Source organism: Octopus bimaculoides, chromosome 20 (genome assembly GCF_046866305.1).
Source record: "Octopus bimaculoides isolate indiv1 chromosome 20, ASM4686630v1, whole genome shotgun sequence".
Taxonomy (NCBI): domain Eukaryota; kingdom Metazoa; phylum Mollusca; class Cephalopoda; order Octopoda; family Octopodidae; genus Octopus; species Octopus bimaculoides.
In genome coordinates, this window is record NC_142947.1 from 25,415,018 (window position 1) to 25,430,422 (window position 15,405).

The 15,405-nt window shown below is 34.1% G+C and overlaps 1 protein-coding gene across 1 annotated transcript; it reads left to right on the top strand.

Annotated features, from left to right (window-relative positions):
- Nucleotides 1-1,640: 1,640 nt before the first annotated feature.
- Nucleotides 1,641-6,780, top strand: LOC106868469 (uncharacterized). The gene is made up of 7 exons (XM_089337849.1): nt 1,641-1,727; nt 2,129-2,240; nt 3,417-3,516; nt 3,948-4,074; nt 4,514-4,581; nt 5,601-5,792; nt 6,517-6,780. The coding sequence occupies exons 1-7, from the start codon at nt 1,652-1,654 to the stop codon at nt 6,676-6,678; spliced, it is 837 nt and encodes a 278-aa protein (XP_089193975.1). The 5' UTR covers nt 1,641-1,651; the 3' UTR covers nt 6,679-6,780.
- Nucleotides 6,781-15,405: the final 8,625 nt, after the last annotated feature.

Below are 15,405 nucleotides of genomic sequence, written 5' to 3' on the forward strand. Positions count from 1 at the left end.
TTGAAATTCCATTTTTTAAGACTGAAGATAAATGAATTAAAGAAGGATAGGGTTAAAACAGTCGCGCCATGTCGTGAAGAATTTGCTGATGAGGAAAGTGTCTAATCAGTGAAGATAAAGAACCGTGGGAATGTACCTTATGCGTAGGTAATCCTACTACACATGCGCGGGTACTCCCACGCTAACGTTTATATATATATATATATATATATATATATATATAGATAGATAGATAGATAGATAGATAGATATAGATATAGATATAGATATAAACACGCGCTTACACACATACATACATACATACAGACATATATACATACATATATGCATACATATACATATATATATCTATAAACACACATACACACATGCAGAAATAGATACATATACTGTATGTGTGTGTGTGTGAATGTGTGTGTATGTCTGTGTGTGGGTGTACGTATGTATGTATATGCGTACATATGCATCAATTTATACTGATAAGATACATTCGTAAATATAATTAGTCGTATATGTATTCGAACGCAAAATTATGTGTGTGAGGGTTGCATTTATCTATAAGTATGTATGTGCCTTTGTGTATACGCATGTTTTTTGTCGAAGTTGATAGACAGAGCTCGAATCATATACAATGAGTTACACATACACGTGATTGGAATAGTATAAATATCGCCGGCAGACAAATCAGTCCCATCAAATTCACTTACTCTCAGGTAAGAACTGTTTTGAATACACTCGGCAACATACATGCTTACATATATACATACACACAGACATACATACATACATACATACATACATACATACATACATACATACATACATACATATTTACCAAAGTAGCTGTCCATTCTCTTTCCACACCGTGTTGTCGTCCATTGGAAAAACTAAGAACAGTTGAAGGCAAATTCAGTTACAAGGCAATTCGTCCAACACTAATATATCGCCTAATCCACCATCATGCACTAGCACTTTATTCTTCATATAACACACATGCGCTTGCACACACATATGTATGTATATAAAATACTTTAACTCTGCGATCATGCTGGGGCACTAGGGTTGTTTGTATATGTACATGTATGTAAATATATATATTGTGTGTGTGTGAGTAGTGTATGCGTGTGTGTATGTGTGAATGTGTGCTTATATGCATGTGTATGCTCACATTTTGACGCTGGCCCTTCGTATTCACCGATAAGTTTTGCAATGCACTGCTATTCAGTAAACTGGTGGAACTAAAGTCATTGGACTTTGTTTCTCTTCTACAGATCTGTACTGTGATGATGAAATCTGTCCAAGTGCAGTACGTCCAATCTGTCCAAGTGCAGTACCTCCATTTGCATCTTTGGTTCTAATCATGCAGAGGTCAACTTTGTCTTTCTACGTGTAATAAAATGAAGTTCTGGTCAGATTCTAGGACCAGTCTTATCTTCTTATGGTTGCGATCTTGCTGTCTGTTTCGTAATGTTACCAGCATCTGCTGGTTGCTTTTATGCAATTGTTGCATATCTCTTCATTCACAGGGATAAACAGGGGAGAACTGGGATGAACGAAGGGTCAACTAAGTTGGCTATTCTGCTTTCATTGCTAGATTTAGAAGATATATTCATAAATATAATTTTCGTATTATTTTTTTTCAGTGACAAAGATGAAGTTCTACCTTGCCATCCTTTTCGTAGCTGCCTGTCAGGCTTTCTCAATCACATCTATGATTGAGAAAGAAGGTAAGTCTTCAACGATCATCTAGTAATGGATGTTAAGTGTACCTGCATGTATGTGTATATACGTCTGATGTATCGATGCGTGTGGTATGTGTGAATGTGTGACTCTGTGTGTGTGTGTTTGTGTATCTCTGTGTGTTTGTGTGTGTCTGTGCATGTATGTGTGCGTGCGTGTGCGCACGTATCGTGTGCGTATAACGAAAATTTTTTGCAGTATTTTTAGCTTCAATTATTTACATCTAAACTATTTATGATTATAGACGTTTCTTTAGATTTTTTTTCGGCTGATACAGACTTGTAGAATTCAAAACAATGTGAGGAGCTGTGGGTTATGCTTTGACTATGAGTGAATGTTTTTATTCGTATGTGCTTTCATGGGATCTTACTTTCTGCATACATTCCAGCATTCGACCTCCTTATCAAAGAAGCTACACAGGAACTGGAGCAACTTGCCGGGACAGAAATCGAGAGAACTCTGACCGCTGAGGGCATTCACATTACACCATCTGAATTGAGGTGAGGTCACAGAAAAGGAGGGAAATACTAAAGCCATCTTCTTTTTAGTTATACATACGTATGTATACATAATACATACGTACGTACATACATACATACAAACGTCACATACTTCTGCTTGTATGTATATAGACAATGACTACAGATACACACACACACACACACACACACACACACACACATATATATATGTATGTATGTATGTATGTATGTATGTATTTATGTATGTATGTATGTATTTATGTATGTATGTGCGTATGTATGTGCGAGAAACAAATGAAACCAGAAATGAATGATATATATATGTTTTTAGTCGAATAAATTGAACCACGTACTTTTTTAAAATTTGCTACTTATTTTGTTAGTTTATTTTGACAAAACGCTAAGACACGGTGATATAAACAAACCAACACTGGAACGTCAGCCGTACTTTTACTCATATCATTTAAGAATTAGAAATTCTTTTTATTTAGTTGATACATATCTACATACATGCATATAAAATTCTGTATATATGTATAAGTATGTCTGCGTATGAGTAAATACACACACACACACACACACACACACACACACACACACACACACACACACACACACACACATATATATATATATATATATATGGAATTTACGCACAATGTATTGGAAACTTATATGTATACCATTCTTCCTACAAATGCAATATCCCTGCATAACTCACATCTATTTTCATTCCTCCACTTCACTCTCTTTTTCATATCTTCTCTTAATTAACTGTTTCTTAACCATTTGCTCACATCGTCTCCGATAAAGGGATATAAAAAATATCCCAGAATCAGGTGTAAGACCTTCTATTTATAAATGTTCTAAAATCTTCACAACCTTGGATTTTTATTTCATTCTGAAAATTTTTTTTTATATATATGCATGCTGATATATGACCTACGTTGGACTCCTGATTCGCATAATCACCGAACCTGGAGCTTAACTATGGTTTGTCCAAAGCACTTGCTTACCATTACCTGACACCTTTGGGTTTTATTGACACCATTACCCCTCATAACCTACACACACACACACACACACACACACAAACACACACACACACACACACACACACACACACACACACACACACACACACACACATATATATATACATGCAGACATATATCATTTATATCATTTATACAGTTTGATCCAGAAACTAGCAGCCAAATTTGGTGAAGCTCTCCGCGAAGAAGTGACCAGCGTTATCTCTCATGTTCACACTTTCGCTGACCTCAAGACCAAAGTAAGTATATTAACGTACATTAGAAAAAAGTCGAAGAAAGTGAAGAAGGTGGGTGCAAAAAATGGAACGAGAAAGAAGAAACGTTATCAAGAAAGCTTCAGGACGAGGATCTTAGTTTTCTTGTTTTATTTCTTTTTGGCTGTTCCATTTTTTGCACCAACCTTCTTCCTGTTTTTTTTCCACGTTTTTTCCTTATTTTCTTACTGTCCAGTGGGCTTGTTTTTAATATACATACATATATATAACGCATAAACAGCGTCTGAAAGATACATGGCATATTTTATAAATATGACTATTCAAGTATCACAATAACATGAAATTATTTGTAGCTCTTCGGTTTTGTATTTAAATTGATATTTATCTGTCCCTGGAGTACTTTGTTTGTTGATTCTCCCTCTATTGAATCATATATACATATATTATCTCTGTAGTTTGCCCAGAAGATTTATGAGAACCTTCGTGTGTCTGCCCAGAAGATTGCAGATGGTATTGAAAAGGGACCCGAAGTTACCCAGAAATTCATCCATGAATTGTTGGCAGATATTGATGCCATGGAAAGTAAGCAAGCGAATTTTGATTTGTTTGTATTTTTCATTTTTTTGTATTTTTTTTTTTTTTGCTATCTGGATTTGTCTTTTGTTTGAGAAAAAGATCTTTCGTAGGTGGTTCTAGCTGGTCATGGTACCAATCTCCCCAAATGATACACGCAATGATGTGAGAGAGACTGACACATTGGACAGAATTAGTATACAAACACACGAGATGATTACAGATGAAATGTCTTTGACCATAGGGTTGTTCGAGCAGCACTTGCCGGGGTTGAAACCATTTCATCGACTGTACTATTTTCCATATTTTGTAAATATATGCACGTCATTTTATACGCACACACCCACACACGCACGCACTCACGCAAAAAATAGAAACATACATATTTACATCAACATCTTGAAAATTATTTACTTTAATGTATATATATATATATTATTATTTACAGAGAGCGGGCATTTCATTACTGACATCGAACAAATGTTTGAAAGTATCTTTGAAAAGGCTTTGGCAACTGTAAGTAACAAATTATGAAAAATGTTTTATTAACTTTTGATGAGAAATGTTTATAGCCTTGTGTTTGAGTGATGAGTGATGCTTACAATACGGCTTACAATACGTCGTATGAGTGATGCTTACAATACAGCTTTTGCAAAGCCTCCTAATTTACTATTGACTATTTGGCTATTGATCCAATTATATTTTTGTTGAGCTGATTTGTTCATAATCAAGAATTTGTTAAAAACACATGAAAGCGTGCAGTATGTGATAACTACATTGTCAATATCCTTTGAAGTTTATGAGAGTATGTCCAAATGTTTTGATCACGTAATATGAATCGCTAGATAGACAATCTGAGAATTATGAACGACAGCAGTGTTTCTCGTTTTGTTAGAATGAGTCAATAACGAATCAGAACATAATGAATGCTTGCTTATCCACGAAGAGAAGTGTAATCTCATGGATGTAGTTCTTCCGAATTGTTGCTGGCAATTTTTTGCATCGTATTAGTATTTTATTTTATCTGTGGTCTTCTTTACATTAAAGATATGTTGAATATAAGGACAGCAAACGACTAGTTAGTACCACCTCTACTGTCAATAGAAGCCAAATCTGTGTCAAATCAAATACTGACATAACATTGTGTATCTTGTGTCAAAGTGAAGACGTTACGGACCCGGATGAAACAATTCTGATTATATGTCGGTAGAACAGAGCTGACGTGAGATCAACTAATGACAGCAATATGGATGTGGTCATTTTTGAAAATGGCAACATCAAAATTTCTGACATTCAATTTAGTTTTTGTTATTGAACCCTACTCCTTTGTCTTTTATCACTTACTTGATTCAGTCGTTTGACTACGGCCATACTGGGGCACAATTCTGAAGAATTTTAGTCGAACGAATCGACCCTAGTATTCTTTCAACTCTCGTACATATTGTAACGGTAGCAAAGCAGCTTCTTATAAACAGAACCATGCCGGCGCCTATAACTTGCTGTAACATTTTAACTAATTCCTTTCATTTTTGCAGGTCACCTTCGACGTTCACCAAAAACGTGACTTAATCGATATCTTCGATAAAATCAATGACACACTTCGTCGTATTGTCGGCCGCCTTCACGGAAAGTTCCATGATTTGCATGATTTCTTGCACCAAGCTATTTCCCATGGAAAAGACAAGCTGAAACCTCACATAGAAAATATCAAAACTTTGGCAAAGACTGTAAGTGATCGTTTTTTGAAACATGGAAGTTTTACAAATGTATTGAAAATCTATTTTGTAATAATGTTTTCGTCGGACACTTTTCTCTTTATTTGTATAGCCAACTCTCTCAATGAAATGAAATAAAAATTAAATCAGAGATTGTGCACTACGTGAAGCCATTTCTTTCTCTACAATGATCGTACAACTTGGTTAAAATTGCGAGTAATATTTAACTAGTGTCAATGGAAGTGGATAATGGCCATCTTTATTAATTTGTTTGGGTCTAAATAAGAATGAAATTTGATTATAATTTACATATTTCAAATTTGCGTCTAATTTTCGTACTGTGATGTCAAATAGAAGAATCTATCATATAGATGTGAATTTCGAATTATATATTCTCCTAACCCCAGTTTGGGAATGATGAAATAACTCCCAGTTATAAGTTTCTAAAGATTTGATAAGATATACTGCTGATACTTAGACATTGTTTTGTCAAAAGCAAACAAGAAGGTTCAATGGTAACGCTGATTAACTGCTATTCGTTTACTGAAACGGGGCTAACAATCAAATGACAAATTCCAGGTCAGATCGCGAGTGAAAATATTTGCTTTTATCTTAAATGACCTCCTCCGATGGAATTGACCGTCAGAAAAGCAGGAGTGGAAGTAATATCTTGTTTGAGATTAACTTTAACAACTGTGAAAATACTTGTGAAATTGCATATTGTTTATACTTTCAGTTTATTGCCCACATCAACGACGTCAACGCTAGAGTTGCTAAGCAAGCTTTGGAATTCTTCAAACCTTGGGCAGCTTTATTGGGTTCCACCTGGACTACATTGGTCAATGATATCCACAAACGCCTGGAGCATTTGAAACCAACAAGCACGCCTATATTCTAAGTAGAAATGTTAAATCATATACACATAAACATGTATGTTAGTATATGTATTTATTACTGAAAATATATTTGGAATATCTGCCGAATAAATATCTAAACAGAATCCTGATGTTGTTTTCATTCTTGTTTCTATATATATATAAATACATATATACACGCACATACACCACACACGCGCTCGGACGCACACACGCACACGTACACACACACACACACACACACACACACTCACATACACACACATACACACACACATACACACACACATACACACGCACACACACACAAACATAGAAATAAATTTCCAAATTAGTTTGATAGGGATATATAATCCTAGCGGCTACCGCACTCACTTTCACCACTCAAAAATTCTGGTGCGAAATTGAAAAGACGTGATTGACAGCAGAATAAAACTGGATATATAAATCTCTGTTCTCCATATTATTAATATCTATATATAACCGCAATTATGTGGATAAACAGCTTAAATATTAAAGCTTGGGTTTGATATACAAAATATGCATATATGAATAAATGCAAAACGCGAGGAAGGAAAGACTGAAGACTTCCAGACGATGAATATCTAGGTATAAATATGTAGATATTTATATTAATATATCAGACTTACACAGAGTACAAGCGACAGAAAAAATTAAAACGGAGGAATTAAAAAGATGTTATAATTCGAAAAGCTCACGGAATTGGTTCTGCGAAAAGCCATCGTAGTCAAACTATAGATTGTATCATTTGAGTTCTACAAAGTGTCTACTCTACTGAAAATCTCTGGATTCCATCACACACATGCATACATATAGATTCCCCCCCCCCCACCACACACACATATATAAATACACACATATATTTGTGTGTGTATGAGCGTGCGTGTGTTTTTCGCGTGTGTGCATGTGTATGCAAACGTGTGTGTGTGTGTGTGTGTGTGTGTGTGTGTGTGTGTGCGCTTGTGTGTGAGTACTAGTTCATCCTCGGAATTCACTAAAATTACTTTCTTTAAAAGCATAAAGCAAAGACATATTGTGGTTTACTTATATATATTTGGAAAATGAATTTGGAACAAATTTAGAAGTGTCATCTTGTGTTGTGACACTGTAAGAACATAGTATTATGTAAAAGGATAAAAACTTATTCAATTGCCCGATAAATATGTCTCATATATCAGATTCTCATCAGATTTACAATTGAGTAATCAGTCTCATATACTTTGACACCATTTAATAAAGACAAATTCTCAGTCTGTTAGCCTCCAAATCAGCAATTATTCTTGACCATTATTTACTTGCATCGTAAAATAAATTCAGAGAAAGAATTTATTGCTTCGTTTGTTGTTTAGCCCAATTCTGTTTTACAGAAATGGAATATGCAGGACTAAAATTTCCAATATGTGCTTCGTTTTTAAGACTGTATGGTGAAATTTGAAGGAGATTTGACTACTATTTCTTACAGCTTGACCAATGATGTAGACGTTCTCGTTGCAATCACTGAAACATACTAACACTAGTTAGTATACCAAATTTAAAATTAGTCACCATATTTTAAACCAGAAATCTTATGACAACTTACACATTACAATAACTTCAAGGACTCATCTAAAAACAAAAATCTAACGTATTGTTCAATCAGCTCCCTCACCCCACTGCTAGAGACCTATGAGGGGTGGCTGAAAATTTCATAGGTTGAATTAGATACTCTCATGGAATGTGAGCAAATGAAGCTTATTTTTCAAAACAGTCACCCTTGCGATCCTCATAAGTCTTCCAACAATGTTGCAGAATTGGATTCCGTTGGCGAAGAAACTTTCATTCCGTTGGTCAAGAGCGTCATCAACAGCAGATATGACGTCATCATCACTGCGATGTTGGTTCCCAGCCTAGTGCATTTTAAAAAAGCCTTTTTTTCTGTTGGGAGACAGATGATAGACAGATTGGATCAAATAAGGAGAATAGGGAAGCTGATCAACCTGTTGAAAGCCACAGTCACACACGGCAGCCACTGAAACCAACGGCGCGTGCGCTGGAGTATTGTCCTGATCGAACAAAACCCATTTCGTCAGTTTTCTTGGCCGTTTGGTCTTGATAGTCTTTCATTACTGCCTCGGCAAGTTAGCATGGTACTCTCCACTGATGGTGTGATCCTTCTGAAGGCAGTCAATAAGCACAATTTTATTTGCACCCTAAAATAATGAATCCATCACCTTCCCTGCCGATGAAATCACACTATGCGAACCCTATGAAACAAAGAAGGATGTACAGATCTTCATGCACCGCACGCAATTCTCTGGATATGACCAGAAAGATAGGGTTCGGGTATACAGGGGAGCTAGAAAGAAGTTAGATGGAATTATATGTAATGAAACCAGTGACACCTGCCCTAGATATAGAGGTAAAGACTGGAATAGGATACAAAGAGTTTGTCACAAAGAAAACAGGGTGAACATGTGGTACAAGATCAATAAATATCAAGGAGTGATGTTTGTAGAGGTTACAGCTCATGGAGAACTAGACCGAAGATATAGGAAAGCTCTGAAGGAGGCCAAACTCAGCATTAAGATCGTTAAAAAGCCAGGGGCTCCATCAGATCACAACTATGTAAGACATACCTCTTTTAGAATACTACATGCACCAATGATAACTGCATGGTATGCAAGATATATCCTAGCATTAACTGTAGAACCAGAAATGTAGTCTACAACATAAGGTGCATAGAGGGTGCTTGTAAAGACAAGAATATGATATATATAGATGAGACATCTAGAAGTATTTCGGGGAGACGAAATGCTTATTGGAGACAATATAAGGACAAAAGACAATATCCCATATTCTACCAACATGCCAAAAACCAACATGGAGGCTTGCTGGGTCAACTCTCAGCATCTGCATTTTCTCCAAGCAGCCAAATTACCCAACACTCACAGAAATACAGGGGTACATACTTATAAATGAAACACCCCCAGTACTAAATAGGAAATATACGTAGAATGAAGTCATACTCCAATACTCACAGTTTATATATACACATGTAGTGTTATTAGTAAGCTGTTATGTAGACGTGTATATATATACATATATATATATATATGCGTGTGTGGGGGTGGGGGTGAATGGATATGTAACTAAACAGATAGATAAATGCGTACATAGGTAATACGGACAGACAAGCACACACACACATGCACACATACATACAGAAATGAAAGCTGAAACACAAGACCATATGCACACTCGCACACTTCACAAACACAAGAACACATATCGAGACACACATCCATACATAACAGATGCACGTACAGTCACACATATCCATACACATAGACACACTCAAACATGCATACGAGGAGACAGCAGTATACACACAAATACTCACACACATACAAACACATATACACACACATGCAGACACACAAACATGAACACACAAACACATGAATATGAAGAATATATCCAAACATACAAACGTACACACACGCATGCATATATATATATGCATACACACACATACATACATGCATGCATGAACAAATATAATACATATATATACATATATATTTTTATACACTGACGCACATGTATACAAACACACATATTTGTGCACACTGACGCACATGTATGCGCACAAACAAACAAACAAACAAAAAGAACGCAGCTCTGATAACAGACAGAGTCAACGACTATTGAAGAGGTTGCAAGATGCAACGAAAATTTTAGAAAACATAGATGAGTGGAAATCGAACCGGTGAGTGCGTTAAAAAAAGGCACTAAAACAGAATGACTCTCTTCAAACACAATAAAATATGCTTCAACACACATAAAGAATCTTGCAAACCAAATACAAAAACAAAATACATACATACATACATACATACATACATACATACATACATACATATTACATATATATATATATATATATATATATATATATATATATATATATATATATATAAAATTAAAAATCGAAAATACACGCACTTTTCATAGTAATAGTATAATGTTTACTATATCCACCGGTTTCACTTTTGCTATTCATGATATTAAGGTCTACATATTTGAATATGTATTTTTTAAGAAGAAATTTTTTGTCCATGTTGTGTGTGATGACATTTACGAGTGAATGACTTCACAAGTTGAAAAATAAAGGGAGGTAATTGGTTGTCGTTATTATTGTTATTGTTGGGGTAAAGGAGATAACTATTCAGCTTTTTGTAAGGGAAGGGGAATATATATATATATATATATATATATATATATATATATATATATATACACATAAAAAAAGGGTTTCGAAAAACTTGTTTAGTGAGGGGATTTATGTACAGTGATGTAATCGTGAATTGAAATATGTGAAAAGATATTTCAATTCACGATTACATCACTGTACATAAATCCCCTCACTAAGCAAGTTTTTCGAAGCCCATTTGTGTGTGTGTGTATATATATACATATACATATTCCCCTCTTCTTACCGAAAGCTGGACAGTTATCTCCCTTATCCGCAAAAATAACAATAATAACGATAACCAGTTACCTCCCCTTATTTTTCATCTTGTGAAGTCATTCACTCGTAAATGTCATCACATGGACAAAAATTTCTTCTTAAGAAAATACATATTCAAATAAGTAAAACTTAATATCATAAATAGCGAAAGCGAAACTGGTCGACATATTAAAAATTATATTATAACTATGAAAAGTGTGTGTATTTTCCTTTTTTAATTTCTTATATACATTACAACTCACCACGTGGGCTTAATCGAAATTCTTTCTATATATATATATATATATATATATATATATATATATATATATATGTATATATATAATAATAATAATAATAATAATAATAATAATAATAATAATAATAATAATAATAATAATAATAATAATAATAATAATAATAATAATACAAATAATATGTGAGTATATGCATATATATATACTTGTATGTACATACCTACATCTACATGTATATATAGATGCATATCTGGGTACAGGACGTCACAAGAAAACGTGGACAAAATGAGAAACAGAACATAAACAGAGCACAGAAAACACATAGGCCACATAGAGAACATTTCCTTCATCAGCAGCCACCATTCTAAAACTAAGCGTTTCGAAGAGTTAGGGCAGGACGCATTGTTAGAATGGCTCTTCCCGCGGAAACAAATTAAATTTGTAACGCGGAGGAATATAGTGGCGAACAGAAAACACGACAAGAAAACGAAACAATGAAAATAAACAAGAAGGGCTATAAGGCCAGACGTGAAAAAAATATATATGTATACTAAACGCTGTGATATGAAGAACTTAAAGGAAGAGAGAAGGAAGTTCGTGCGAGCTTGGCAGTAGCCAAGATAAGAAAGGACGTAGTAGCCGGACACATGTGACCAGCGAGGGATAAGGAGAAAGAGTGGTAGAGAGAGAAAACACGGGGAGGAAGTAGAATATAGGTGAGCAACGAGAGACAGGGAGGAAGAGAGAGAGAGAGAGAGAGAGAGATAGTAGTGAAGGGGAGAGGCGAAGAACAACAGAAGAAAGAATGAGAGGGGGAGAAAGATACAAAGATAGATAGAGTCACGTTAGAAATATAAAGTTAAAACTTACTTGCAAAGATGATGCGTACGTTCGATCATGTAATAATACAAGTAATATGTGAGTATATGCATTGAAACACATAAATAAATAAAATACGTATATATATGTACATACCTACATCTACATGTATATATAGATGCATATCTGGGTAAAGGACGTCACAAGAAAACGTGGACAAAATGAAAAACAGAACATAAACTGAGCACAGAAAACACATAGGCCACATAGGGAACATCAGCTGCCAGCATTCTAAAACTAAGCGTTTCGAAGAGTTAGGGCAGGACACATTGTTAGAATGGCTCTTCCCGCGGAAACAAATTAAATTTGTAACGCCGAGGAATATAGTGGCGAACAGAAAACACGATATATATATATATATCGTGCTAAAAACCTTATAACATAAATATAAACTGTAAGAACGACCCTTAAGGAATCTAGTTAATGATCCCCTAAGGTAAGTTCTTATGCTATATTGGTAACGGTTGCTACATCCTCTGGAAAATTATATATATATATATATATATATTTATATTTATATTATGTGCGTGTTGTGTGTAACTGTTTGAATATTAGTTTAAGAAGAGCAGCACATTAATCGATGGTGTAACACAATACTGATGAAATAGTAATTTATTTGACATACATACATCGTTACTATTTGGGGTTTGTGCAGACATTTTAGAAATCAAATAAATTGTTTTGAACCTGCATATCCAACTCAGAATTCGAGTATGTTCAATGTTTAAGGTTTTACAGTCAAAACTCATGGTAAATGATTTATTTCCTGTGTATTCTTAGCATTTAATTTGTTAATCATTCATGAGTTCTCAGTACTTTTGTATGTAGGCCGGGAAGCCAAGCTATTTAAGCCTAGCATGAACTTTAGGAAAATGTCTTTTCACACCTGAAGCTGTCTGTATACAGGAATACAAACCCAATCTCAACCGTAAATCCGAATGGGGTAACACCCAGATTCCACTCGGGAGTACCCATCTATAATCACCCCTTTCTCTCATTTACATGTAGAAATCCATACATACATGATACTGAAATACATATATGTAGTTATATATAATCGTATGAGTGTACATAGATTAATACGTATGTACGTATGTGTAGATGTATGTGTGTGTGTGTGTTGTGTGAGTATATATGTGTGTTTGAGTGTGTACATGAATGTCCATATAATTATGTTGTAGATATATGTATATATTATATATGTTTGTGCATGCACGTATATATGTAAGTAAATAAAAATAAAAAAAACAAAAAAATAAGCAAATTTGAATTTTAACCGTTGCCCGCGAAAATAGTGACAGCACGGAATTTTGTCAGTGAACAGGTCGCGGCCTCAAAGCGACGAAAATATTTTGGCAAATTAAATTTAAATGTTGAAGAGAATCTAACGGTTTTTGTTTGTTTTTAAATGGCTTATAAACACCTTCCAAGCTGCAATTGTCTTTTCACACCGTCAATCATAAATGTAACTGATATGCAATAAGTGTCATTTGTTTCATCTGCTTTAATTCGACAAAGCTCTAGGTGCTTTATAATCTTGAAAGAAATAAGTTTATATATGTATAAAAGATAGTAAATCTGTGAAGACAATAAAAATGTGTTAAACGCAAAAGTAAATATTTTTTTCGAATAATTTCGGCTGTATTTTAGTTTGATGAGCAACGTGAGAAATGGAAATAATGCATACATCAATAAAAGTAAGCAATTTATGAAAAAGTGCATCACCTGTTACATATCTAAGGAACGGATATTAAAAAAAGAATTTAGATAGAAAATTATATAATAACTATGGATTTAAAATTGTATAAAATTAATTGTGTTATAATATAATTCTGACCACTAATTTAATCTGTATTTAATTTAAAATAGACATCTAATAATTCGCTAATTATGTGCTATGCCATAATGTATCATATAATATCATATAATATATAATAGAATGGGATTTGTGCTACTAAATTAAATGTGACCTAGGCCAATAATGTCCAAAAACTTATACGAGTTATCTAAGCAATTTGTAGCATCATGTCTAATTAAATTCAAGTTTTTGAAAATTAATTTAATCCATAATTAACTTAAATTATAACCATTTGTAGCATAACTATAGTTAAATTAACTATCTTAAATAAAGTATTTATTATTGGCGTTATCATTTGTAAATTCTTTGAATAGATGAATATCTAATAGCTGTAAAATACATAGCTACATTGCAACACATTTAAATTCAAAAATATAATAAACAAATAAAAGCTACATAGCAATGCAGAATGAAAAGACCAAAACAAAAAGAATTTTCTCAATATATTAACTTTAAGAAACCTAAGTAACCCTTGGTAGGATTAGAAATATTTGAAAGAAAATATTGGTTTCACATTTTGGTTCAAGGCCAACAATTTCGGGGGAGGGATAAGTCGGTTACATCGACCCAAGTGATCAACTAGTACTTATTTTATCGACCCCCAAAGGGATGAAAAGTAAAGTCGCTCTTAGCATAAATTGAACGTAAAGATGGACGAAATGCGGTTAAGCATTTTTGCCGGTATGTTAACGATTCTGCCAGCTTACAGTTTCAACTGTAAGATGACTGCAGACAAATCAAAAATTACCATAAATAAGTGAAATTTGGGTGACAGAATCAGTACACAGGCCTTTTTATGCAGAAGCCACCGCTACTAAAGCTAGATACAGACAATATAAAATGGCTTTAATAGCTCTTATTATCGCAAACCAATTTGAATATAATTTACATCAAATATCATACTGCACAGAAGCAAATTCGTAAAAGTAATACATTGATATTTTTTTTCATACACATAATCAATGCGGCTTCGTATGAAATATGTTTTTGCATTAGAACATGAATATTTATGTATTTCATGTGATAAATTTTGTCTATTTATAGACTTTGTGACGTACATGAATGAGTTAAAGGGTGTTCTGACATTCCTACTTTTTCCAATGGATCTCCATCATTTTCAACGATGATCTTTCAGTCGTTTGGACAACTGGATTATTAAATCAGGAAATTAATTTCTATGCAGTGGAGTACTCCACTGATAGCTTTATCCTTGATGTAATCAGTGTAACAAGAGTGGAGCTTTGAA